Source organism: Leptonotus elevatus, chromosome 3 (genome assembly GCF_054856555.1).
Source record: "Leptonotus elevatus isolate MCC_2025b chromosome 3, RoL_Lele_1.0, whole genome shotgun sequence".
In the NCBI taxonomy this organism is placed as follows: Eukaryota; Metazoa; Chordata; class Actinopteri; order Syngnathiformes; family Syngnathidae; genus Leptonotus; species Leptonotus elevatus.
This window is the reverse complement of record NC_141241.1, coordinates 26,958,002-26,985,977: the sequence shown is the minus strand read 5'-3', so window position 1 is coordinate 26,985,977 and position 27,976 is coordinate 26,958,002. Positions and strand designations below refer to the sequence as shown.

The following is a 27,976-nucleotide window of genomic DNA, read 5'->3' as shown; positions in this document are numbered from 1 at the left end:
GTATGTATGTATGTATGTATGTATGTATGTCTCTCTCTCTCTCTCTCTCTCTCTCTCTCTCTCTCTCTCTCTCTCTCTCTCTCTCTCTCTCTCTCTCTATATATATATATATATATATATATATATAATTACTATTTTATTATTATTATTAATATACATGCAGCTCAACTAGATAACAACTAAATAAACAATGAGAAGAAGAATGAGCCTCCAGTTTGGACCTGAAATGAAATATACAAAATTTTCAGTATTTTAGTTTGAATGCAACTATTGTGCAAGAAAAGATTAATTTTAAGATGCAATAGTAGGCCTATTTCTTTGTAGATGGCAGTCAATCGGGGGTGTCCAAACTTCCTTGTTTTCCACCAATCACACATCATTCTTTAAGGCGTGTGTTGGTGTACTGAGGCACTGACCACTACTTCTAATACTAGTCTGGGGGTGTCAAAATTAGTGTGTTCATTTTGAGTTAATTTAAAGTTCCTTTAATGCCACTCAATAGCACACATTCACATCAAAATTTAGCAGTAATAAATTTAATAATAATGCATATATTTGTGGAGACTGGGGTCAAGTTGTATTTTACACATTAAAAAATCTGCACAATTTACTTCATGTTAAAGATTAGATAGCTCTTAATATGAAAAGAAAAATGCAGAGCTGTCACCGTCTTAGTCTTACAAATGCAATTATGCCATCTAGTGGCAGATAAATTACCTCAACACAAATCAATATCACACTCATTCTTTACAGTACAATACATATATATATTTTTTTATTTAATGTTATGAATTATTATGAAATTACTGTATACTAAAGCTAACTAAAATATGCAGCCATATTTTATTTGTTTAACATATTTTGTTCACTTTTGTGTTAACAAGAGTATGAAAACTTGGAAAAAATTATTGTAAATTGTATTGTACATTTAGAACAGATGATTTGAACAGAAATGTGCGATTCATTGTGAGTTAACTATTGAAGTCGATTAATTACGATTAAAATTATTTTAAAAAAAACTAACACTAAAGGTGAAGAATATCAAAGTGGCCTTTGCATCTATGTAGCCCTCGGAACAAAAGGTTTGGATACCCCCGATCTAAATAAGTCATATGACATCTGCTTCAAGCACTCTTACTTGAGCGACTCAACCCACTCCGAGGGGCAGAGGTGACGGACCCTAAGGACAGACAGTGTACCGTTAATCACAACAAGTGTCATCAAGTCTCCTACCTTGATGGTGAACACAAATTAGACGGACTCACTTGTCACCATGGCCAGCTCAATGGTGTGGTCTGAGAACTCGTGAGGTTTACTGACAGAACACACGTGACTCCCCAAATCCTTCATTTCGACCCGCCGGATGGCGAGTGTAATGCCGCCGCTGGTGTCACTGATTGTGTAACCGACCGTGCAGTTTTGGAAGGCCTTGTGTTTGATGTAGTGACACAGCAGCTCGTTGTGAGGACTCCTCCACTGCACAGACAGCTGAGAGGCGAGCGTGTTGTCATGGTAACGCATACACAAAAGCGTAACGGGCCGACTTGGTTGACAGAGCACTTTGACAAAAGTACCTGCAGACGGAAAACAACGTGGATAACATTTAAAGTCGCAGTAGTAGAACGTTCATATGGTGAGCTTTGCTGTTTTTTCAAAATAACATGAAAAGAAAATGAATCTATAATTTCTAAGAAAATAATTAAATCTTCGATCATCCTCGATTGAAGCTGAAAAGCCTTTCTTCTATTTTTTTGGGGTGATGAATTTTAATAAATTCTATAGCCAAATGGAGTCAGCTCAACGACCAACAGAAGAATGTCAAGAAAACAAACACATAGAAAGAACATTTAGTGCAGTTTGTGTCTTGGAACTTACCTTCACCAATCAAGTGTAAAAGCGTGAAAACATAAAAGAGTGCAGGCTTCCAAATCAGTTGAAAATACGTTTTCCACATTTGGCAAATGTTTCAACTCTATAAGCTAACAGAATCAAACAGCTGGAGCAATCAGATCTCTACCACTTTTGTTTTTACTGCGTAGGGTCAGTTTACAAGCATCTATGGTAACCAAGCATAAAAACACTCCTGAAGCATGACTCATCAAACTTAGAATCAATGTGGCTGGCTGCTGGTTCAGCTCCTAGTTTTCCCCCCATCACTATGCAGGTAAAAAATAATAATAATCTGCAGCCGTTCCGTTCCGTCTTCAATTCCGCTTATCTGGGGTCGGGTCGCGGGGGCAGACTTCCCTCTCCCCAGCCACTTCAGCCAGCTCCTCCGATGGGATCCCAAGGCGTTCCCAAACCAGCCGTGAGACGTAGTCTCTCCAGCGTGTCCTGGGTCGTCCCCGGGGCCTCCTGCCGGTAGGACATGCCCGGAACACCTCCCCAGGGAGGCGCCCAGGAGGCATCCGAACCAGATGCCCCAGCCACCTCAACTGGTTCCTCTCAACGTGGAGGAGTAGCGGCTCAACGCTGAGTCCCTCCCGAATGACCGAGCTTCTCACCCTATCTCTAAGGGAGAGCCCGGCTACCCTGCGGAGGAAACTCATTTCGGCCGCTTGTATCCGGGATCTTGTTCTTTCGGTCACGACCCACAGCTCGTGACCATAGGTGAGGGCAGGAACGTAGATCGACCGGTAAATCGAGAGCTTTGCCTTTCGGCTCAGCTCCTTCTTCACCACAACGGACCGATACAGCGTCCGCATCACTGCAGACGCTGCACCGATCCGTCTGTCGATCTCCCGCTCTAACCTACCCTCACTCGTGAACAAGACCCCAAGATACTTAAACTCCTCCACTTGGGGCAGGACCTCATCCCCGACCCGCAGAGGGCACTCCACCCTTTTCCGACTGAGGACCATGGTCTCGGATTTGGAGTTGCTGATCCTCATCCCAACCGCTTCACACTCGGCTGCGAACCGCTCCAGCGAGAGCTGGAAATCACGGCTTGAAGAAGCCAACAGCACCACATCATCTGCAAAAAGCAGAGATGCAATGTTGAGGCCACCAAACCGGACCCCCTCGACACTCCGGCTGCGCCTAGAAATTCTGTCCATAAAAGTTACGAACAGAATCGGTGACAAAGGGCAACCTTGGCGGAGTCCGACCCTCACAGGAAACAAATTCGACTTACTGCCGGCAATGCGGACCAAACTCTGACATCGGTCGTACAGGGACCGAATAGCCCGTATCAGGGGGCCCGGTACCCGATACTCCCGAAGCACCCCCCACAGGACTCCCCGAGGGACACGGTCAAACGCCTTCTCCAAGTCCACAAAGCACATGTGGACTGGTTGGGCGAACTCCCACGCACCCTCAAGGATCCTGCTGAGGGTGTAGAGCTGGTCCACTGTTCCACGACTGGGACGAAAACCACACTGCTCCTCCTGAATCCGAGATTCAACTTCCCGACGGATCCTCCTCTGCAGCACCCCTGAATAGACCTTACCTGGGAGGCTGAGGAGTGTGATCCCTCTAAAGTTGGAACACACCCTCCGGTCCCCCTTCTTAAAAAGAGGAACCACCACCCCGGTCTGCCAATCCAGAGGCACTGTCCCTGATGTCCACGCGATGTTGTAGAGACGTGTCAACCACGACAGCCCCACTACATCCAGAGCCTTTAGGAACTCCGGGCGAACCTCATCCACCCCCGAGGCCCTGCCACCGAGAAGCTTTCCAACCACTTCAGTGACTTCGACCCCAGAGATAGGGGGGCCCACCTCAAAGTCCCCAGACCCTGCTTCCTCAAAGGAAGGCGTGTTGGTGGAATTGAGGAGGTCTTCGAAGTATTCTCCCCACCGATTCACGACGTCCCAAGTCGAGGTCAGCAGCACCCCATCTCCACTATACACAGTGTTAATGGCGCACTGCTTTCCTCTCCTGAGACGCCGGATGGTGGACCAGAATTTCCTCGAAGCCGCCCGGAAGTCGTTCGCCATGGCCTCACCGAACTCCTCCCATGTCCGAGTTTTTGCCTCAGCGACCACCGAAGCCGCATTCCGCTTGGCCAGCCGGTACCTGTCAGCAGCCTCCGGAGTCCCACAGGCCAAAAAGGCCCAATAGGACTCCTTCTTCAGTTTGACGGCATTCCTTACCGCTGGTGTCCACCAGCGGGTTCGAGGATTGCCGCCCCGACAGGCACCAACCACCTTACGGCCACAGCTCCGATCGGCCGCTTCAACAATGGAAGCACGGAACATGGTCCATTCAAACTCAACGTCCCCCGCCTCCCCCGGGACAATGGAGAAGCTCTGCCGGAGGTGGGCGTTGAAACTCTTTCTGACAGGGGATTCTGCCAGACGTTCCCAGCAGACCCTCACAATACGTTTGGGACTGCCTGGTCGGACCAGCATCTTACCCCGCCATCGGAGCCAACACACCACCAGGTGGTGATCAGTTGACAGCTCCGCCCCTCTCTTAACCCGAGTGTCCAACACATACGGCCGCAACAGTCAGGACCCGTCCCCCCACCCGTAAGCGGAGGGAGGCTACCCTCTCGTTCACCGGGGTAAACCCCAACGCACAGGCGCCTAGCCGGGGGGCAATGAGTATGCCCACACCTGCTCTGCGCCTCTCACCGTGGGCAACTCCAGAGTGGAAGAGGGTCCAGCCCCTCTCGAGAGGATTGGTACCAGAACCCAAGCCGTGTGCGGAGGTGAGTCCGACTATATCTAGTCGGAACTTCTCAGCCTCGCACATCAGCTCGGGCTCCTTCCCTGTCAGAGAGGTGACATTCCATGTCCCCAGAACTAGCTTCAGTAGCCGAGGGTCGGACCGCCAAGGCCCCCGCCTTTGGCCGCCACCCAACTCACTGCGCACCTGACCCCTTTGGCCCCTTCCACCGGTGGTGAGCCCATGGGAAGGGGGACCCACGTTGCCTTTTCGGGCTGTGCCCGGCCGGGCCCCATGGGTGTAGGCCCGGCCACTAAAAACGCTCGCCTTCGAGCCCCACCTCCAGGCCTAGCTCCAGAGGGGGGCTCCGGTGACTCGCGTCCGGGCAAGGGAAACGAAAATCCAAAGTTTGTGTTCATCATTGGGGTCATTTGAGCCATGCTTTGTCTGGTCCCTCACCTAGGACCTGTTTGCCATGGGTGGCCCTACCAGGGGTATGAAGCCCCGGACAACATAGCTCCCAGGTTCATTGGGACACGCAAACCCCTCCACCACGATAAGGTGATGACTCACGAAGTAATCTGCAGCCCATTTAGTGAATGCAACTCAGCTAAAATCTCAAAGGTCCGTTAATTGTTGATTGCTCAAATTCCCACATGGCCAGGTAACAAATAAAGAATTTAAAAAACTGCTCAAACACACCAGTTTAATGTTGAATTAATTTACATTTTAAACATTCATAAAATGTGGACAGATGTTTTATGTATTTACTTTTACAGTGCCTTGGAAATTACAGTATACAATTATTGACATGCTGCAAAGGCCTTCAGAGATAATGTATATATTATTTACACACAATTGCCATCTATTTCATTTACAGTTTGATCAGAATTATAGCCACAAAAAAAAACATTTAAAGGAGAAGTCAACCTTAAACATTTCTTGACAATATTATGTTATATGTAACCTCACAAGTCTAAACATGACATTCGGATTACATTTGTGTAATATGAGTTATGCAGCAAAATCCATTATCTCACGGGGCGTCCATTTTGCCACTTGCTGTTGACTGAAGGTGACATCAGTGTTGCTCAGGGCTCAGGCCAATCACAGCTCACCTGTTTTCTGAAGCTGAGCTGTGATTGATTGTTACATTAGCAACTTTGATGTAATTTTCACTCGACAGCAAGTGGCAAAATGGACGCCTTCTGATAGTGATAAAAACTGCTGGATTTTACTATTTTACTCATATTTCACTACCGCAATATTAATCAGAATACCATATTTAGACTAGTGGGGCTGCAGAGAACATATAATTGGCAAGATATTTTTGAGGGGTTGACTTCCCCTTTAATACCTGTATGTTTAGACACAAACTCCATGGATTTACATATGTCCACAAACAATCTATTCTGTACTTCTTCTCCATTGTTCACAAAGCATGTTTTTGAACTGAGTAGGTGTGAAACACCAGCAAAAATGAAGAGTTTAAATGAAAAGCACAGTTTCAATGTGGAGCATTAAACTGACAGAAACATTGAATCACCTCTTATATTGCCTGTCTCATACATCAACCTTCTCATGTTTATCATGGCACATTCTTCAACTTCAGATGACAAGCATCACATTCACCACAATACATACAATAGCAGCCATTTCAATTTTCACAAGTTACCCAAACAAAGTGTGTTGAGCTCGATAAGCCAGTCTGCGGGTTTGTCACTGGACAGAGATCCATCCTGGACCTTTTGTCATTTCCGTGGTTTCAATCCCATCCGCAGTTCACTTTGCGTTCCACAGTTGAGTTTGTAGAACTCAGAGGCATTAGAGTGAAGGATTACTTTATAGTAGAAAGTGCACATACGACTTCCTGCGCTCAAAGCCGAGCCGCTACACAATGTCAACTACAAAATAACATCACAAAATCACAGAGACACACAGACAATCACTGTATGAACACATGTCACATTTTACAGTTGTGTCGTCCTTCAGCCTGTGACCTTTGTAGTATTTGGTGTGTGCTTATGTCTGTGTGAACTATTGGATGCCTCGAAATAAACACAATGCAAACACCATGGCGAAGAGCTGTAGGCACAACGGGAAAAACAGACAGCTCAGTCCTGTGAAAAAGACGCAAACACATGCAGTCCCACTCAACCTGATATTACACAACAACTAACTGACATGCTTTGTCTACTCGTCTGTCATTTTCTGTGAACAATTGGACCTGTCTATCATCTGTCTGGATTTTCAAAATAAAAAGTGACCCCATATTGTTGTGGAACAAACACATACCTCGATTGTCAGCACCACAATGGCGAGCGCACCTGCTGTGTAAATGTAGGCCTCAAAGTAATCCATCATTGCAGAGTAACAGCCCTGCAATCATAATAATAATAACAATAATAATAATAATAATAATAATTATAATAATAATAATAATAATAATAATAATGTGTGCTACATTGAATAGAAATTGCATTATTTTCCTGCATAATTCAGTTGTGGTAAATTTTTCCTCATAAAGTCGTCGTCTTTTAAGGGCAATTAATAATAAGAATAATAAAATCCTTTGCAGAAAACTGCATAATTCAATTGTGGTAAATTTTTCCTCATAAAGTCGTCGTCTTTTAAGGGCAATTAATAATAAGAATAATAAAATCCTTTGCAGAAAATAAACCCTATCTGTGAAAGTCAAGCGTGTGATTTTGCTCACCTATGTTGGGGTGAGGAAAAAGGAAAAATGATTCTCAAATATAACAATATGATACTTATTTGTAAATTGTATGAATTTTAAAATATTATTCCATTATAATATCCAGCCATTTATCCATGAACTGAAATGTGAAATGTGTATAATTTCATTGCATCATTCCCTAAGAATTACAGTAATTAATGTGTGGTTTGGCATTCACAAATTAACCTATTTTTGTCATGTAACCTATCTTGTGTTTTTCGCTGGAGAATTCACCTATTTGCTGTTGTTTTGTTCAGGTCAAAGCAATTAAAGTGTTTGTATTATTTGTGAGGAGGATGTTGGCCTGACAGGGACACCATTACAAATGTCCTAAACAAATTTGATGATAAATCAACAAATTATTGTATTTTGATACCTAATATTCCATCCTGAATCACAGTTCAGCTTCAGAAAGCAGGTGAGCTGTGATTGGTCGTTGCCTGAGCCCTGAGCAACTGTGATGTCATCTTCAGTCAACAGCAAGTGGCAAAATGGCCGCCCCCTGAGATGATGGATTTTGCTGCATAACTCTTATTCCACAAATGTAATATTAATCCGAATGACATGTTTAGACTAGTGAGGTCACATATAACATAATATTGTCAAGAAATGTTTAAGGTTAACTTCCCGTTAAATTAATACTTTAAATTACAAGATCCATATATTGGGGAGCGGCAAGTGTGGATATGTGTGCATTTTGGCCGCTGAGACTACATGCCACTTGTCATGTTTTTACTTAGGCTAGCTAAAATTAATAATGAGTCTCATATGTAAAGTTGTTTTGTTGAAAAATGTAATTACTGAATACAGCCATTTATATAACATGGGTTCATTATGTGTTCATGCTAAATGCATGGTATTGATTTGGCTGATTATGCTGTGTTGTCATAGAACATAGTAAACAAATGAATCCAAACCGACGATCAGTTTGCATTCTATGATTTGGAATGTTTTTCCGCCATCTTGTGGCATCCATAGGCATTTGCAAACTCTGATAGAGAGGTGTCAATTACTTGCGGTACCAAATCAAGCTATATTAAGATTTAATTAGAAAATACTTGAGTAAAGTGGCTAAGCGGAGACATTGAAATGCTGTTTATCATCACTTCACCTGTATTTTCGTTATTTTTTCATTTCAGGCACTCCTCATCCATTGTGTCTTCTCAGGAGACACCGACAATCTCATACACTAACCTTGTTGTTCTGGAAGGCAGGGTTTCCACTGACACACTGCAACATGCTGATATGTTCCATGCGCCCTTGGTAGCTGCTCCCCTGGCAACAGGCATCAGGGCTCATCATGTTGGGGTTGAGGAGCCTGAAGAGACTCACATTAAAGTCCTCAGGGCCGCTTACTCCACAACAGTCAAACTAGACATCAAAACATACGGGCCAAGGATGAGCATCAGAGAAGGATAATTCAGCAAAAAGGTGAGGCGGAGAGGTAGGAAGGTGATGAAAAAGGATGCTTTACTGTGGTCATGATGGCGTTCCATGTAGAGGTGAAGACGTCAGTGGTGTTGTAACCTTGATAGTGGTGTTTTAGCTCACGGGTGAAATACTCCCTGGTTAACTGGGCAGACACACAAAGTAACAAGTACGGATTGCCAACCACCAACAACAATCACAAAGTACATTTTGGCCTCTTGACCTCGAACACTTTCCATTACTCCCAATATATATGCATTTATACTGTATATTATAGTGATAGACTGGTATGTTTTTTTTTTCCAGGTCCGATAATTAGTAGGCAAGGAGGCCAATAACCGGTATTTGGAGATGATATTCTTTTGCAGTAAAATAAAAATATTAGCATCAAAATAAAAACAATTAAGCATGTTTATTAAAACAACTTTTCAAATTTTCAACATGTTTAATGTTTTTCCTTTAATTTAAAATACAGCAAATAGACATCTTTGTCTTAAAATTCGAACAACAAAGTACTTTTCTATAGTAAATAGTTTTCCACAATTTTAACATAACTGAAATGTTCAACTTTCACTTATTTTGGTTTTAATTCTAACAAAAGCAGCTCTTACAAAGTTAAGTTAAATTAAAAATAAATACATCCATAAAAAGTTTCATGAAATTAACCCAGTTTTAAAATGATCTCTTAAGCTGGTATCTCTCTGTGCTTGCGAACTATAGCAAATTTTGCGATCTTTGCAAACAGTGACCATTTGTCACTACATGTTCAAAATTTCTTTGTGATGAGAAAACCTGTTTGTGATGAGTAAAAACTGTCTGTGAACATCTTTGTAACCTTTTGCAACATTTTACGAATCTTCAGTCTAAAAACAGTTGGTCAAAAGTAACCCAATTATGGATGAAAAATGGATCGATCCACTTTATGGGTCAATTTGACCCAACTTTGAGTCAAGAAATGGGTCTTTCAGTGTAAAACAACTCATGAATATTGATCAGATCCTTTACTTGGGTCAAAAAAATGGGTGATTTTGTATAAAACAACACAGAAAGTCAAATTGACGCAAGTAGAGCATTGGTCCATTTTTGACCCAAACTTGGGTTCTTTTTGACCCAACTGTTTTTGTGAGTGTTGAAGAAAACACAAAGTTCACTAAGTTTGCAATTATTCGCTGCTCAGAGATACCAGCTTTACCGACCTTCGGATTTGTAAAAATGGCTAATGCCGATATTTGGTTTATCCCTAGTATACTGTGACCAACCACCTTTATGACTCACATGCTCCCTGAAGAAGAAAGCCAGGATAGCAGCTGCCAGCTCAGCCAGGAAGATGAAAAGGATGAACAAGAAGAACTAGTCAGGGGGGAAAATGTCATAGGGTTATAAATGCTTTATTTCAACAAATGTTTCATAGAGACAGTAAATACTGGCACAGTTCAACAAAATCAGCATCGTGCCTGTGAAATGGAAATAAACCTTGACAGCTCCTCTAGATGGCACTTTAGTATCATCTCAAACTGGTGTTATGTAACTTTCATTTTTGAGTGTGTGAGGAGTGAGGATTGAGCAGGTAAGCCCTTGACCATGACAATGTCAACATGAAAAATGTTTTTGCTTCTGACAACAGTCTTCACATTTTAAACACAACTTTACAATAGTATAATGTTGCTTGTCTCGGTGGTAGTCAAGTGTTTAAAAACACCTCAAATGCATACAATATCTTTGTCATAAAATATCTTTCGATATGATTGTGTGAAGACCAGGGTTATCATAGTTTTGGAATTTTCATTTTAGTTAGTTTGGTTTTCGTTTTGAGTTTTGTTTTTTTAAATTTAGTTAGTTTTAATTAGTTTTCAGGGTGGTTCTGTTAGTGTTGATTAGTTTTAGTTATTTAAAAAATGCTTAGCTTTAGTTAGTTTCAGTATTAGTTTTAGTTTAAAAAAAAGTGTATTACTTAATAAAAAACACCATGGTAAAATTTGAAAAAAGTAACGCATTTCTTACTTAATGTTGCATTTCGGCTGAGTTAAATGAAAAAGCAGACGAGCCGAGCCATTGGAGCCAAAAGTCAAACTTAAAAAATTGTTGCCAGAAGCGACGTCATCTGAAGGTGCTTTTTTATCGGATGCTGCTAGATGACATCACTTCTGTGTGACACACTTTCAAACGTCCTTATTCCGGTTAATATCAAAATAAATTATAAATAAATATATATTTTAAAAAAAGTTAGTTTGAGTTGATTTTGTAAACATAAAATGTAGTTAAAAAAAGTATTTTCGTTTTTATTTCTTTTCGTTAACAAGATTGTTTTTTGAATTTTAGTTAGTTTTTTTTGTGTTAGTTTTTGTTAACTAAAATAACCTTGGTGAAGACTCGACGCAGTCAAAGAGCTTTGCTATAAAAAGCCATGACATACAGTGGCATGACTGACTGACAGAGAAAGTCTCATGATTTGAAGTAACAATAAGGGTCAGACTTTTGTGTTGAAGAAATGAGGAGAGAAGCAGTTGATCAACCATTCAATTCAAATATCAGTCATGTTCATGCAACAATCCCCCCCAAAACGGGGCCTCACTTATTCTTGTGGCTTTAATGCATGAAGACTCACAAAAAGTAGCAGACATTTGTTCTCGCGTATGGCACCGCAGCAGCCCAGAAAGCCCAACAGGAAGAGCATTGCTCCAATGGCCAAGATGACGTAGACCCCCGTGAACAGCAGGGGGTTGGCCGCCACAATCTCTCTGAAGCCCATCGGGTCCACCAACACCCAAACACCAACACCCAGCATGAAGGAGCCTCCTAGCTGCAGTGGGAGGGACACTAACATGTACTTAAGTGTGCATTCAAATGCATAGCTTCTTCTTTTTTTTCTTTTTTTTTTTTTTTATAATGGCGGACTCACAAAGATGAGGAAGTTGAAGATGAACATCAGGTACTTCATACAGCTGAGGCAGTCACCCTCCATGGCTGAGCTGCCATGCACATACACACTGTTAGGCGCATTGATAGAAAGTAATGAGATTAAAATAGCCAACTTAATAAGTCAAAGAATGGCACATAAAAAACAAATTTGGAAAAATATAAATGTTTAAAAAAAACTACAGTACCCTATCTCCAGTACTACAAAATGTTTTTGTTTGTTTCTGTCAAAAACTGATTACAGTCAAATTTGAACATTTTTAATATACAGCATACATAATATGCAGTTGAATATGCTGCATTCGAGGAAAATGGGAAGTCAAACTTTTCCAACTTCAAACCAGGAAGTGTGTACTCGAACACTAGACAGACAGACAGACAGACAGACAGACAGACAGATAGATAGATAGATAGATAGATAGATAGATAGATAGATAGATAGATAGATAGATAGATAGATAGATAGATAGATAGATAGATAGATAGATAGATAGATAGATGAGAAGTGCTTGTGGTTTATTTGGCTGAAAATTAAATCCGTTTGTGCTGTGTATTATTTTTTCATAACTGAATCAATAAATGAGAGCACTTGTTACCTAGCGTCACGATTCAGTCTACTAAAAGTTTACATACTGTACTATGTACTTAGAATGTACTTGTACTTTTTGGAAGTATACTCAAAATTAGGAGAGCATACATCCAGTGTGCTTTTCTTGTACTTATTGGAAGTATAATGCACCAAATAAATGTTAAGTGTACTTGTACGTATACTAAAACACATACTAAAAGTTGACATACTGTAGCACAGTGGTGCCCAAGTCCGGTCCTCGAGAGCCCCTATCCAGCCTGTTTTCCATGTTTCCCTCCTGCAGTGCAGCTGAATCTAATGATCAGCTAATCAGCAAGCTTTGCAGAAGCCTGATAACAATCCTGATCATGAATCAGGTGTGTTAGTGGAGAGAAACATGTAAAACAGGCTGGGTAGGGGCTCTCGAGGACCGAACTTGGCCACCCCTGCTGTAGTATATACTTAGAAGGCACTCGCTAAGGAACCAAAATTATAGGTTACATTTATTTAGAGGTTAAGGTCACTACCTTTAGTACCAGTGTTTGCTGGTTCGATCCCTGTCAAGTCATCACTGGGCTTTTTGCTGTAAACTAAACTGTGGACACAAGTGTACCTCAAAGTATACTTTTAAGTGTGCTAAAATTTTCTAATTTAGTCCCAAGGAGATTACTTAGAAGAATAAGTACACTCGAAAAATAAACTTACTCTATAATATGTACTTAAAGTATACTACTTTTTGTTCAGGGAAAAGCTGGCAAGCCAAAACAAACACATCAACAAGCCCCAACTTGGATGACAGAAGACTTCCACTGTTCATTTGACGCGAGGAGACAGTGACACAACAGTTGTTGTCACTTGTGAAGATGTGACCATGGCAGTGTGGGATCACACATGGCGGGACATTGGCTGCGAGTGAAATGGACATGTTGACGTGAGTGGGGCCCTCAGTGGGGGTGTGAAGCGGACCAACTGTGCACTTAAGGTCCCTGATGGTGTTTACCAGTTGGAGATGACTTAAAGCCACCTGGCTCATCCAAGGCAGTGAAACACTTTGGTTGAATCCATTTCTTTCTCAGCTGAAATCGAAATATCCTATCATAACAAACCGTTCAGTCAAAATATCTCAGAACAACAGAGCCTCAAATTTGGTGTTGAATTAATTTGGCAAAAATCACATACAAGCTTTCCAGGAACAACATTCTCATGTGTCGCTAATTTTTAGCAAATCGAAAAGTTGCTGCGTATGTGTATGTGTCGGGTCCACAGGGCTAACATCACCGGCTGCCATTTTAAGTTGCCTTTTACAATTGTCAGCACAGCGAGTTAGTTATTCTTTGATTCTTTGTCTAACTTTAGCTTTCAGCTGTGTAAACATGGATTTATCTAATTTGGCCATTTTGTGTGTGACTCTTATTCTAATGAAATAAAATGTTGAATGCTCTGCTCTCGCAGTAATTTAATTTAACACATGATGGCTTAATGACTGCCAATGCACTTTGGGTAATTGCTGACTCTTCGGCTGAGGTGAGTGCTAATAGAAGGGCTGAGGTCGGTGCTGGACTGGCACACAAAAAAAATCGGCCCTGGCATTTTGACTTTTGACTCTTGCCTGACATGTATTTCTGCCACTGATATTTGTTGATGATGTTTCAGTTTGCTATCTATATTTGAAATGGATTAACGGACTGGTCCATCTAAATTGTGAGCCAGACTCTTGGGATAAAATGTGGGAAAATAATTAATTAAAAACCACTGCATCTGCCCCAAAAGAGGCCGGCCCACCGGGCATCTGCCCTGCATGCCAGATGGCCAGTCCAGCCCTAGCCGAGGTAAAGATGAAGAAATGAGACTTGTTAGTGTGTGTCCATTTTTTGCTCATAGAGGCAAGTTACATGCAAAGAACAAGAAATTTGTTTTTTTTTCTTTCAAATGAATAAAAATAGGGTGTTAATTGGGTTCTGCTTTTGTGCAAATACCAATCCTGCTTCCTGGTACATATAATGATAAATATATACAGGTAATCATTTCATAATAAGCAGGACTGTGCAGTCAAAAAGTATTCGCCCTTTTTTCAAATGTATTAGTTTCCTCACTTTAATCAAACAAATGTATAGTTCAAGACACAGATAACCCACATAATTTTTTTTTCTATTTTTAAATTGTGATTTTATTTATTGAAGTGAAGGTACAGATTTTCCCACCTTATGATTACAAACCTATGCAATGTTTTTTTTTGTCCATTTGAAATTTTATATAATCTAACAAAAAAGGTAGTACATGATAGCGAAGTTGAACCTTAATGATGCATAGTTGTAAAAAAATGTAAGCAAATAAAAATCTACAAAAATGCGGTGTGCATTTGTATTTAGCATTGGAAACGAGAGACAATATATAAAATATGTCGGTCGGAGAAACAGTATGTCACAATCAAGCCAGCAGTGACGCATGTGCTTTAGATTTTTTTTTACGGTCATTTGTCAAGTGTAAATTTCTGGAAATGTTGAAGATTTGTAGCGTGCATGTGTAGGCCTACTTGGTTAAAGCTGCGGATGAATGCGAGCGGCTCAATGGATTTCCAAGTGTGCAATCGAAGCGTACTGTTCTTGCAGTCTGTTTTTGAGTGCCAACAGAAAGACAGCGAAGCACATACATACAAGTACTTTAACGGCACAAGCCGTAAAAGTGATGACAAGTGTCTTTCACAGTTATTTAGTACATTAGTCAATTCATTAGCAAATTTTTGATTGAAGCTATTACTGTCAAAATTATTATTATTGATCGACCCTCGTATAAGCAGTTTGGAAAATGGCTGTAGTTTCAATACATTGTGCATCTTGAGGCTTCTGATAGAAAGCATCAAAATGTCGGGGAAAACCTCCTACAACAGCTGAACTTCATTAGGGGTTAATCAGAGACTTTCAAAAATGATGGCAGGTGCTTGTGGACTCGTATTTAACATGAGTTTAAAGATGAAAGATTCATTCTGAACACACCAAGTATAGGAGGGTGTGCACAATTCTCAGTTGTTCAATTTTATTTCCCCTCTCCATTTTTATTTTAATTGAGTTGTACAGGTTAAAGGTGATATTAATGGTGGAAAAGGTTTTGAAATTATTTATCTCGGGGTTTTTTTGTCTCACAAAAACCTCACATTTGTACAGGGACTTTTTATATCCACTGTGCCATATGCCTTTGCACACAAAAAAATACTTTATCATTGTGAGTGTTTAATTATGAATCACTTACCTAAACTACTACGCTCAGTTATTGGCAAGTGGGTCTTGTTTGAAGTGCAGCCGCCTCCACCTTTCTACTTGGTTAGCGTTGAGCTGTTAAGAATAAGAATGTTGTCATCAGGAAGGAAATATTCCCTGTTGGTCAAACATTATGCTGTCAGACATTTGATTTTGTTTTTTCCAGCACAAACTTTACACTTTTCTGTCTTTAACATATGACATTATGACATGTTAGCATGTACTTTCCAACTGGACAACATATCTCCCATTCACGCTTTGTGTTACTAAGCGCTGCCGTGCGATTTGCCCTGGTCGGCATAATAAAATAAACATTTGGTGCTGCGTGACTCATGGGTCATGATTCATGTTTTTGTATTCGTTTTCAAAGATGTGAGTTAAATCTGTGGTGCGACTTGTCATTATGACAAAGAATCAGCAAACAGGCATAGAGACCAGTGAAAATAAAGTCGTGACTCCCCCCCCCAAAAAACTTGACAGCCACTCACAATGGAATTATTCAGCTCACCATTGTAGTAAAATGCAAGCAGCCCACTGACAGTTAAATTAGGTAGGTACGTTGGATGTGTGCTTTTATAAGGCAATGCTCTTTTTAAGTAATTAAACTGTGTTTCATTGGTTTTTGTATTTGGGGGGGAAATAGCTTCACATTCCATGCATACATTTTGCAATAGCAGCGGAGTAAAATAGAAATGTGTGCATATAGGGCTGTGCAATTAATCAAAATTCAATTACAATTTCAATTATTACACTACACAATTACAAAATCAGCATAATCGTAAAAAAAAGATTATTAATACTAATTTTGAGTTGTTTAAATTTGCACTTTTTTTTTAAAGAATTAATTTAATAAATTTTGTTTTGTCCAAAAGGAACTTGCATAATTATCGTGTTTCAAATTTTTATAATTTGTCTTAATATTTTTTATGTTTAAACATTTTCTTGTTTTGTACCCCAAAAATAAATGATCGTCCTAATCGTGATTAATATTTTCTTCATAATTGAGCAGCCCTACAAATAGCACTATTGCAATTGTAAGATGTTGTTTCAACGAGATCAGGGGTCAGCAAGCTTTCCTGTCAAAAAAGCCATTTTAGGCCAAATAAAAAATAAATAAAAATTGTTTGGAGCCACAAAACATTTAAACATTGTGATGAAGGGTGTTAGTGTTAGTTTAATGCACTGAAGAGTCCAAAAGCTCATTAGAGCTGCACCTTAACAGAAAAATATGCTTTGTTTTTCATGCTTTGTTTTTCATACATTTTTAGATTTTCTGCCTTTCTGTCAAATTTCTGACATTTCTGGCAATTTTCTGGACATATTATGGTAATTTTATGCCTTTTGTCTTCCTTTTTTTTAGACATGTTATGGACATTTTTTTCTGCCTTTTTTGCAAACAATTTCTGACATTTTTGTGGACATTTTATGGTAATTTGCGGGATTTCTTTTGTTTTTGGACATTTTATAGTTACTTTTGAAATGTTTTATGGTAATTTTCTGCTTTTCCTCTTCCTTTTTGGATATTTTAAGGTAGTTTTTAAAACTTTTTCATCTACCTTTCGTCTCTCTTTTCCAGACAACTTAAACATTTTGGCTCTAACGTTTTTTGAACATTTAATTATTTTGCATCTAGATCATTAATTAGTTAAAAGAAGATTGTATCTAAAAAATACAATTATGAATATATATATATATATATATATATATTTTTTTTTTAGATCCACAGGGAACCACAGATATGGCTCCAGAGCCGCAGGTTGAAGCCCCCTGAACTAGATGGCATGCAATCACTTTCCTTCTACTAAAAGTGCTCCCCGCTTTTTTTTCTAAATCAAGCATTGCGCGCGCACACACAAGGAATGGATGCAAGTCGCCGACAAAGCAAAGACCACACAGGCAACAGTGTTTTCTTGCTGTAAAGGACATGTCACCATCATTACAGCTAACCGACAGCTGCTTCCCCCTTGAGATGACAAGTTGATCATGTGGAAAACAGCATTGCTTGGTGTCTTTTATTACAGCGGCCATATTCAAACCGTGTTCAGAATGACAGGCTCCGACTTGCTAAGCGGCTTGATGTCAAATGTTCTTGTGATTTGGCTACCATGTGAAAACCTCCACAAGGACTCTCAGTTACCAAATTTTTTGCATCATTATTGCCATCACAACACAACCAGGCACTTTTATTACCATTGTTTAATTAGCCAGATTGTAGATGGCTGATTGCCAACAATTGTCCAAACTTAAGAAGTGAGTCATTTATGTATTTGAAAACAAAAGCTTATTGAAAGTAAGACGTTTATGGGTTGAAAAACAAATGTTAAAACACTACTTTGGAAAGCTCTTCTACGTGTCTACCTTTTTGTGAACTATAATAATACTAGCAGCAAAACAGAATCGACATATGGTAGTTCTTCTTCACTTATTTGATCTTGTCATCTGTTTTTGCTGCTACTAGACAACCACACAAACCAGTTGATCATCAGACCAGCTGATTTTGTAAGGTCATTTACAGTAACACAATCAAAACATTTGAAGGAAGACCACCCACACAAAAAAAGGCCTGCAGTGTCAGAGTGTTAGGTTGGTGAATGGGTCACAAGGGAGTGTGAGGGACTGGACATCTGCTTTGTATTTCACTGCAGCTTTAATCTTGTTCAATGTAGAAACTTGAAAAGAGCACCTGGGCATTCTACCCAGTTGGGTTACAGACTATACACAAGAAGACTACAGTATACACAGACTACAACACGACACAGAAAATTGTCACATTTGATGAAGTTTAGTTGACCTTTTTGTCAAAACAACCAGGCCAAGTGAGTACACTGCAATGTATTGTTGACTGACAATTTGTCCAGTGAGCTTCTAGCGTTCCAGCTAATAAAACACTTTGAAAGAGTTCAGCAGAAATTTGATACACATTTCTGAAATTTTCTCTAAGTACATTTAGTCTCTTTTTTTAATGGATGGATGAAAAATCATGTCAGGAAACTGTTCATTAATTCATTCACTCCCAGCCATTTTCACTGAAGCAACCCCTTTTGCTCCCGGCTGTTTTACTGGATTTTGACTGATTATGCAAGGCCCACAGAATATTCTGTTCTATTGCTATCAAAACATGGACCCTACCAAAAGAAAGATTAAAGTCTCTTCTTTCATCAGGAAAAAAAAGTGTATTTCTATCCGTTTTTCAGCAATTAGCATTAGAATATAGCTAAGTTTCATCATTACTCACAAATATGTTGAAAACACTGGGGAAACTAGCTTGTTGCAACATGACCCTGGTTGATCTCTTATACTCCGTTGCCACCTGCTGGCAGTTTTTGTAATAACTACCATTGCTTTAAGCAACCTCTTCATGTCAGAAGCTGTATCAAAGGATTCTGTATGCTCTAGCTTAAAAAAAAGAAAAAAAGAAGAAGCATAAAAAACCCTTCACTAGTCTCAACATGGCTTTGTGATTAATATTGTGTTTTTGGAATATGAGTTAAGCAGCAAAATCCACCCGTTTTTATCCATCTCAGGGGACGGCCATTTTGCCATTTGCTGTGGACTGAAAACGTCATCACAGTTGCTCAGATCTCAGGTAACAACCAACCGCGACACCGTTTAAGAGAACAGGTGAGCCGCAATTTGTCATTGCTTGAGCCCTGAGTGAAAATGGCCGCCTACTGAGATGGATAAAAATGGGTGGATGTCACTGCTCAACTCATATTCCACAAACGTAATATTAATCTTGTGCTTTGCATGTTGACTGCTAATATTTCCTAATTTTCTGAAATTTTGCTTGATTTTCACATGAAATGTAATAATAATAATGCATCGGATTTATATAGCACTTTTCTAGACACTCAAAGACGCTTTACAATGGAACATATACATTATTCATGCGCTCACACATTCACACTGCGGTGGCGGTAAGCTACTTAAGTAGCCACAGCTGCCCAGGGGCAGGCTGCCAGTGTGCGCCTACGGCCCCTCTGACCACCACCAAACATTTGCACCTTCCATACACCAGTGTGAGTAGCACTGGAGGCAATGTGTGTAATTTGCCCAAGGACACATGACTTGGGGAGAGCAGGGATCAAACAGGCGACCTACTGGTTACTGGACGACCGTCTATACACCCTGAGCCACGGCCGCCTTTTGGAAGGCTCTATGCGATAATGATCTATCTATCTATCCAAAGAATACTGTTGGGGACTCGTCCAGTGACGACCCTGCCACCTTTCACCCAAAGTCAGCTGGGATAGGCACCTGAACCCTTAATAAGGACAAGCCGTATAGAAAAAGGATGGATACGAGTGTCAACACAATGTCAAAAGATAAATGCTGTATACAATGCATTGTTAGATTTTATTTTACTCAGATTTTTGTTATCATTATAGAGCAGGGGTGGGCACACTCGGTCCTCGAGGGCCGGAGTCCTGCACGTTTTGGATGTTTCTGTTCTCCAACACAGCTGATATATGATCAGCTTGTCAGCAAGCTCTGCATAAGCCTGATAACGATCCTGATGATTGGAATCAGCTGCGTTGGAGCAGGGAAAAGTCATCAATGTTTGTTTTCGCCTACACGCGCCGCGTGTGTCGGTGTGTGCGCTTCTCAAAGTGTCCTGGAGATGACAGGTACAGCGCTTCTTAGTTACGCATTATTTTGAACATTCTGTATTACCTTAAAAAACATATCAATTCAGAAAAAAGAAGCATTTGAAGAAGTTGTGGGCTGGTGGCTAGGATTTAGGAGCGATGGCTCGCCACTCCTAAATGAATGTAGAAGAAACACTGGATTCGATTTTTTTTATTATCACTATTAAAATATATGTTGATGTGACAGAACTTTTTCTTTCTTTCTTTTTTTGTGTGCATATTCTTGAAATTAATAGTGGGTTATTAAATGAATGAACAATGAAAAATCTAAAAATTTTACACACTGTCCCATTTAGCTTCATAATTTTTTTAAATATACATTACAGTATTTCTGTTTTTCTAGACGAACAAAATCAACCAGCATCACAGTAAAGTTTCCATCTGAATTTGGAGGTTTCACTTGAACAGAATGTATTCATCCATCTGTCTTTTATTATTATTGTATTTGTATTTTTAATTATCTATTTACTAATTGTCCTGTTCAAGGTTGCAGTAGCTGGCTTGCTTGAAAGGCATTCTGGACAATCGCAAGGTGAGCGTGATTGGGATATTGAGTGAGAATTGATCCAGTCAACTATGTGAACCACTACACCATTTATGATCACCATAGATTAATTAATGAACAAAAATACCGTACATGAATAACAAAAATACTTTGTATTATTTTGTGTTTGTACTTTGTACCGAAGCTGCTATTCTGTTACACTGCAACAACACAAATAAAACAATCAGATGTTGTTAATTAGCCATTTAGCTAATATTAGACAAATTTCAGTCTGTCACTCGAAGTCTGTAGATGAGTCCTATATGTTAGTTTTCTTTGACAAATTGATGGCATTCTGAGTTTTAGAGCACCTCTAGTATTATTTAGTACATGTGGTCCTACAATATAATCTACTTGCTTGTTATCATTTTTCATTTGGTTTTATATTGTGTTATGACACTATCTGCAACCACAATATCAAAGTGGATCCCAAAAAGATGCCATGCAGACGCCATAGTGGTGAAAACACCGGGATATAAAAATGTGTGAATCTTAGCAATGTACATGCTGTCAAGTCAATATTTACGTGTTTGATTTATATAATTGTGTAGAATTGATTGACAAGAATTAACCAGGTAAATACGTTTGTCTTTAGAATTGTATGGAGCAAAAGCCATTTGTTTCTCTATGAAATCCCACCTGAGACTCACTGTATCTGTATATTAATTGTTTTCATTAAGCCAAATTAGTTCGGTACTCACCAAATGGACAGCAACAAACAGCTGTCATTTCAAGAAAATTTTATTTTAGTGTAAAACTGGTAACAAAAAAAAAAAATTAACTAATGAACTAGTTCACCGCTAAAGCAGATTTAAGACCTTGTCACTTACCTAGATTTTGTGACCTTTTCAGGTGGTCCAGTAAACCTAAAGAACTCCGCTGTCAAGGTTGGAGAGGTCCGAATGTAGCGTCTCCTCACAGTGGTCACATTCAGTTCGATTTGATTGGCGCTTCCAACGAGCCGAAATGCTACGCTTCCGTCCATCTTTTTCAAAATAAAACTAATACCGGAAAACAAGCTGTGCACAGAGCTGCAATGGGGGGTCCGTTTTGGACTACAAAGGAATTCCGTTACTACGGCGGCGATCCTAACCAACGCTAATTTATATTTCTTGCAAAGTTCTACATACACAAATTAACGTAAATTTGCAAAGTCTTTTTTTGTCTGTTTTTGAAATCAATAGATGTATATCTACTCTCTATATCTGCTGCTAGCAACAAGAAAGCTTTAAAAATGTATTTTTTTCTCCCCTCATTTGAATGTTTTGTTGGAATTTATTGTTATTATTGTTATTTTTCTCCAATAATGTTTAAGTAAAGAATTTGACAAATCAACATAGTAAAATCATCATTACAGTAAATAACTGTGATTTTGAAAACGCAAGAGGATAAGAGGTTCAGACAAAAGATGGATGATAAGCGACGAGCCAATGTTAAATAATAAAAATGAAATTACAATAACAGCTTTTTCCGTGTGACAACTTGACATATTTGTCTGAAAAACGTTTCCTAATTACGTCATCAAGCGGCAAAAGAAGACACGCTCAATTACTGTAGACTTTGTTTGTCATGGTTCTTGGTTATGACCATTTACCAAGTTCCAATAAGGCTCCACAGTACTCTTTGCCAATATTCTTTTGAAAAGACTCAAAAAGGGATTTGGATTCTGACCTCAACAATAACTGCCTGTTCTTTTCCTCTTGGTTTAAGTAACAGTGAACTGGAGTTGTGAGTGAAGTCAGTGCCTGCTGCATCTGTCCATTACCTCAGCATGTTTCCTGTCGCAAGTGACGGACAAAGTTATCATCGCTGCTGGTGCTTGATGTATAAACCCGGTCAGGCCCTTGGTGGTGCTTCAAGCATGAACGACTTCAAGAAGAGAAAGGTCATCTCCTGGGCCGTGTGAGTGTGACCAGCTGGGGGCATATTTTTGTGTATTTTAGCTGCTTTGAGGAGAAATGTGTTTGAGCAATGAGTTTAAATTGTATTCAATGCTAAGTAGACTCACAAAATAAATACAGCAAAAATAAATCAATGTAAAATAAAAGTGCAACCAAAACTATAAGGACAGTTTCACTTTGCGTGACACTCTTCCCGAGTGAATTCATGGAGTGTTGTTTGAGATAATGGAGAATTGTTTTTCACATGCTTAGTTGCGTCATAAGACAAGTAAGAGTGCTTGAACTCACAATTTTCCTCCAACACATATACCAAACTGTCTATTTGTGGAACAGTGATTTGGGAGATGCTGTGGACAAGAACTTTCAGTTATGTTTCACCTAAAGTTGTTTTCACTGGTAATAAGAAGCCAATATTATGTCATGCTTTTAGCAGTAAAACTGCACATTTTAGAGTGGGATTGCAATTCAATTCAATATGGTATGGCTCTGTTCAAGAGGATAGGATGTTTTTTGTTTTGTTTTGTTTTTTACAGTGTGCTTGCTCAGTGGCTATAAACATGATAATGACTGCTTGACAATGGAACAGATAATATTTCTATTACCTATGTGGAAACGTGATTAAGGTTGACCAACATCCTGGAACAGATTATGTACAACATCAACTTTTCTGGCCCATGCACATTTTTCAGGCATCTTGTTTAACGAGTGTTGGACAAACGTGGGGAGTGTCCTATTTCTATGCTTGCTTGAGGGATGCAGTATATGCAAGTTCATGCAAGTTCATGTGTGAAATATACATTTTTATGACACTGCTGTTCTTAAAGCAAGCACATCAAAGCACTAACAATGGACATTCTTCGCATTTAAAGTAACCAATCCATTCAAATTAATATAAAAGGGAAGGGCACATTGCCAAGCTGAATCGTTTTCAAAGACGCTGATATTATCCTTGTTGTCACCCTGCTTTATTAATTTATAGTGCCACCAGTGGTCGAAGCATCATTTTTCAAATGCAGCACTGTACTAAAGTTGAAACAATACTACAACAGTGCTGCCCACTCTATTCAAGCACTGAATAAGTACAGAAATAAATTTGTCAAATACCATCATGGCTAGGTTTACGTCTGACATGTTACAAATCACCCGGCTGTTCAACTTCATCCAATTGTAATGAATTTATTGACAAAAGAAACAGAATAGCATGAATGTGATGAGTTCAAAATTACTAAGCCAGCTTCACTACATTGTTACAAAAAAAGCCATTCTTTTAAGAACACCATTACCGGGTTAATGTAGTGTTTTTTTTTATACTCACTGTACAAAGATAGTGGATGACAAATTTATACATAACAAAAGTACCACATGTTCTCGGGTGAAAGGTAACTATAAAGAACAAAATAAGTACAATAGAGAAGAAGTTCAAAATCTTAAAAAAAGCAAGTTTAAAAGACATTTTGTTACTGAACATTTCAAAGTAAACAAGTCTGTGTATGACTTTTATGTTCCTGATTAGCCAAGACAAATTGAGAGTGGTAATTTTGCAAACAATTGCCAATTCTGTTTACTTTAATATCATATTACTTCTGTTACAGACAAGAAGTTCTAAAATAAGAAAATAAAACATTTTTAAGTACAATGAGCAACTAGCTTGCATTGATAAACATGGAAGTACTTTAGGGTCAACTTCACAGAAATAATAAATGAAATTATTTTACAAAGTAATAATAATCATACACAATGCTGGTAAGCATTTAAAAAAAGGGGGTGTGTAAATCAGCTGCAGAATGTTCCAAAAGAAAAACTTGTGTAAAACTAAAACAAACCTTAAGAAGGCAATAATGAACATAGGATCAACATATCAACATTACTTGACCACACATCTCAGCCCTTTCCTCTTTCTTGGTCATTCCCTTTTTTTCCCCAACTCCTGCAGGTTCCTCTAAACCAGTCAAAACATTTGCAACATCACTCTCGGATCAACAGTTTAAAAGCAAAAACTTTTCTAAAGTGCTTCAAGCAAGACTGGCCTGAGGAGTAACATACCTCAGAACAAGTATTCAACTAAATGTAAAGCTAACACAGACATTTACATTTGGAGAAAACATTTAACCTAAAATTGAGTGAAAAAAATGCCTTATTAGCTTCAGTTTCAGCCAAACTCCATGTGGTGAACTTTAGTACTTTGGCACTTTGGTGTAGTCCTCCTTGTGAATGTTCTTACACAAGCAGATGGCCAGAATCATCCCCAGCAGCTGTTAGGAAAAAACAAATATTATATATATATATATATATATATATATATATATATATATATATTTATATATATAATTAGTACCTCAATAAAAGCGATGGCAATGCAGACTCCCAGGACCACCCCGATGTTGGTGAGGAGCCAGCTTTCCACGCTGACAGCGCAACCCTGGAGACAACAACAGAAGATGATTTCTCCATCAATCCCAACCACAGCTATTATTTCAGGTGAGTATACACAATCCACAAGTTACCGTGTCGTAGACGGGCCAGTCGGGTGTCTGAGCCTCGCAGAATCCGCTTTCGGAAACGTTTCCGGTGGCCAGGGAGATGTTGTGGCACGAGCACGGAAACAGGAGTTGAGAACTGTTGACGATCACCATGTTTCCGTTCCAGTCGCTTTGACCGTTCCAGCCGCAGCATTCCATCTGCAGGCAGCACGAATGAAATACACCTCAAAACACATTTACCAGATTCTCTTTGTAGTTGATTTATCTAGCTGCAAGTGAAGTTTGAAACTATCATTGACACATTTGGGTTTACTGACAAATCCTGGGGTTAAACCAGGTGCGGGAGGTATAACTTATATATATATATATATATATATTGACTTACGTTTCTCTGAATGAAGTCCCATGCCTGCTCGGTGGTTGCGTTGTTGCCTGGATAGTTGTCCAAGATCTTGGATACAATCTTGGACATCTCTTCATTCAACTGGAAGAAAAAAACATTTACAGTGTTATATTATGGAGGTTAATGTGGTGCAAAAGTAACTTGTATGTGTAAAAAAGAAAATAAAAAATTGTACATGTAGAAAAAAATATATAAATTTGTATCTGTAAGTCGTGATTTGTACCTGTAATTTTTTTTTGTACTTGTAGAATTTTTGGGGGGGATTTGCTGAACCAATTAGGTTGAGCTTCAGCCCGCCCCCTTCTGTACAAATACAAATCACGGAACTCTACAAGTACAATCAGTTTTGCACCATCTTTAGTGAGATATTTGGTGCAAAAGTCACGTCACTAACCAAATGGCCACCATTTCCCTAGATAGTAGTGTGAGAGTTACAAAAATGAGCTCTAATTGATTTAAAATTAGCACATGCTGTGTACAGAACTGAAAGTGATGTTATTGTATAACAGGAATTCGTAGATGTGATTATGTAATTTTACACTGGAAATTTCCATGCAGCTTTTGGTCTTTATTTGAAAATGTATTTTCACTGTACGCCAGGGGGCGCTGCAAACCAATTTCTGTCTATTTTAATTACTGCATTATCAAGTCGTTTGACCACTAAATTTAACTCCTGATTTGGGAGGTTCTGCTTTCTGTTCACATGGATTGGTGTGTTGTAGATGCGTGTGAACACCACATAATAACACAGTATGTTGCTTACCACACCCTTCTGGAAATAGATGAGGGTGCCAGCTACAATCTCAGCAATGAGGATCAACAAAAGGCAGGTGAAGTACTGAATAGAAGAGAGGAATGAATGCAAAATAACATATTAAACCTATTTGACGCAATCAAACTGCAGCTTAGTTTTCTACAGACACATTTTATGATGACCTTTAATCGGTTAACGTTGAGCTTGAAATTACTTGATTATTAATATATGAACGTCTATGACTTTTCTGTTATGACTTCTCAAAACAAAATATTGTCCTAATTGATATAAATTTAACTTTCCACTCACAAGGCCAAGCAGACAGCGAATCTCATAAATGGTTCCCAAGCAGCCAAGGAAGCCCATAAGCATGGCGAACACGCCGACTCCAATCAGGATGGAGCACGCGGCCTTGACAGCTATGGAGTCATCTGCAAAGAAAGGGCATCACGCAGGTCAGAAGCTACAAACTAATGATAAAGGAGGGTGCATCTGAAATTATAAGTAATTGCCTATTAGTAAGTGCAAATTTAACCAGGCATTCGCTATATGTAATACAGTGTATAATTGTGTCTACGCTTTTGACCTCTAGATCCAAGTATTGTACCTCAAATAAAAACACTTGTCCCAAATTCATCTTCTGATGTCAAACAAGTGTTTTCAATCTAAGAACAGCAAAAAACTTAATGCATTTGCCTTACTTCACTATTCCTTTTGAAAGGAGAGCATATATGTGTATATCTATGAGGATACATAGTGAAACTGATCCTTTGGTTGTGTTAAAATTAATCAAAACATGAGAAACATCCATTTCCAAAACTGTTTGTTCCTCAAAATCAAATAATCCTTCTTGGCCAAAGGATATTGCCAACTTAGAGGTAGTAAAATGTTGACAACTAAGTTTGATAACAATGCTGAAAAACAAACAAACAACTATTTTGTATGTACAGCACTTTTTTTTAAGTGCTTAATAAATAAAGTTACGGAAGAGGATTAAGGCCAGTGAAGAGGGAAATAAAGGGTTGGCAAGATTTAAAGTGAGAATTCTGACTTTTTCTGACTCCCCCCCCACAATTCATTGCTCTACGTCACAAAGTCAGAATTCTTAGAATAAAGTGAGAATCCCGCCAACCCCCTTTTTTCCCTCTTCTCTGGCCCTAATCCTTTTCTGTATTAAGTTGAGTTGAGAGTCCGCCAGGTAAAAAACAAGTGACATGTTTGTTTCATAATTCAATCTGAAAAAAGAAAAAAATTTAATGTAAAAGGGCAAGCGCACACACAAAAGCCTATCATTACAGGCTAATCAGATAAACAAAACAAATGACAAACTATGCGTGCTCACACCCGGACATGTACAGCTAGGTAGAAGGCACATGGCACACAGTGTAGTCAAAACGATACAGTGGTACAACAGATGTTTTTGGCTGTTGTTTTGAAGAAGTGTTGCCCAGTTCTGAAAGTGTTACATTGGCAATTGTTTCTCTAAAGGCACATACATATACATCATGAAATGCCACCTCTAAACTTCAGACATTTCGGATTTGTATAGCCAGTCAAAATTAGACACGCATTTGCTTGAATCCAACTTATCTATGAGGTGAATGAAATAAATGTGAATGATGATCACAGGTGAATACGTGGGTGCATGAATGCAGTGATTTGGATAAATGGGATCAGGTAAGACAACATCTTGGTCGCAATTCAAACCAAAACACAAACTAACCCTGATGC

At 39.2% G+C, this 27,976-nt stretch overlaps 2 protein-coding genes and 1 long non-coding RNA gene across 7 annotated transcripts in view; 1 reads left to right on the top strand and 2 right to left on the bottom strand.

The window, feature by feature from the left end:
* Positions 1 to 119: 119 nt before the first annotated feature.
* Positions 120 to 21,623, bottom strand: LOC147178063 (tetraspanin-18B-like). Of its 5 annotated transcripts, XM_086071664.1 has the most exons (10): positions 21,538 to 21,623; positions 15,507 to 15,589; positions 11,676 to 11,745; positions 11,382 to 11,576; positions 10,052 to 10,126; positions 8,823 to 8,921; positions 8,543 to 8,719; positions 1,266 to 1,488; positions 1,139 to 1,180; positions 120 to 221 (listed from the first exon to the last, which is right to left on the bottom strand). In XM_086071664.1, the coding sequence occupies exons 3-10, from the start codon at positions 11,736 to 11,738 to the stop codon at positions 169 to 171; spliced, it is 927 nt and encodes a 308-aa protein (XP_085927790.1). In that variant the 5' UTR covers positions 11,739 to 11,745; positions 15,507 to 15,589; positions 21,538 to 21,623; the 3' UTR covers positions 120 to 168. The 5 variants fall into 5 exon arrangements, with proteins under 5 accessions (XP_085927790.1, XP_085927787.1, XP_085927786.1 ...); XM_086071661.1 differs by lacking the exons at positions 120 to 221; positions 1,139 to 1,180; positions 1,266 to 1,488 and adding exons at positions 5,345 to 6,696; positions 6,907 to 6,990 and having other exon boundaries at positions 11,676 to 11,763; XM_086071660.1 differs by lacking the exons at positions 120 to 221; positions 1,139 to 1,180; positions 1,266 to 1,488 and adding exons at positions 5,345 to 6,696; positions 6,907 to 6,990.
* Positions 1,530 to 10,198, top strand: LOC147178064 (uncharacterized). Its single transcript, XR_015094394.1, has 3 exons — positions 1,530 to 1,633; positions 8,488 to 8,779; positions 10,021 to 10,198. It is a non-coding gene; the product is annotated as an uncharacterized LOC147178064 (long non-coding RNA).
* Positions 21,624 to 23,768: 2,145 nt separating the features above from the next.
* The window catches only part of LOC147178062 (CD82 antigen-like), a 28,039-nt gene continuing 23,831 nt past the window's right edge, over positions 23,769 to 27,976 (bottom strand). The window contains exons 4-9 of the mRNA XM_086072197.1: positions 26,555 to 26,676; positions 26,255 to 26,329; positions 25,474 to 25,572; positions 25,113 to 25,286; positions 24,944 to 25,027; positions 23,769 to 24,860 (exon numbers count right to left, since the gene is read on the bottom strand). Coding sequence (XP_085928323.1) covers positions 24,783 to 24,860; positions 24,944 to 25,027; positions 25,113 to 25,286; positions 25,474 to 25,572; positions 26,255 to 26,329; positions 26,555 to 26,676 — 632 coding nt within the window. The 3' untranslated portion in view covers positions 23,769 to 24,782. The remainder of the gene's footprint in view (positions 24,861 to 24,943; positions 25,028 to 25,112; positions 25,287 to 25,473; positions 25,573 to 26,254; positions 26,330 to 26,554; positions 26,677 to 27,976) is intronic.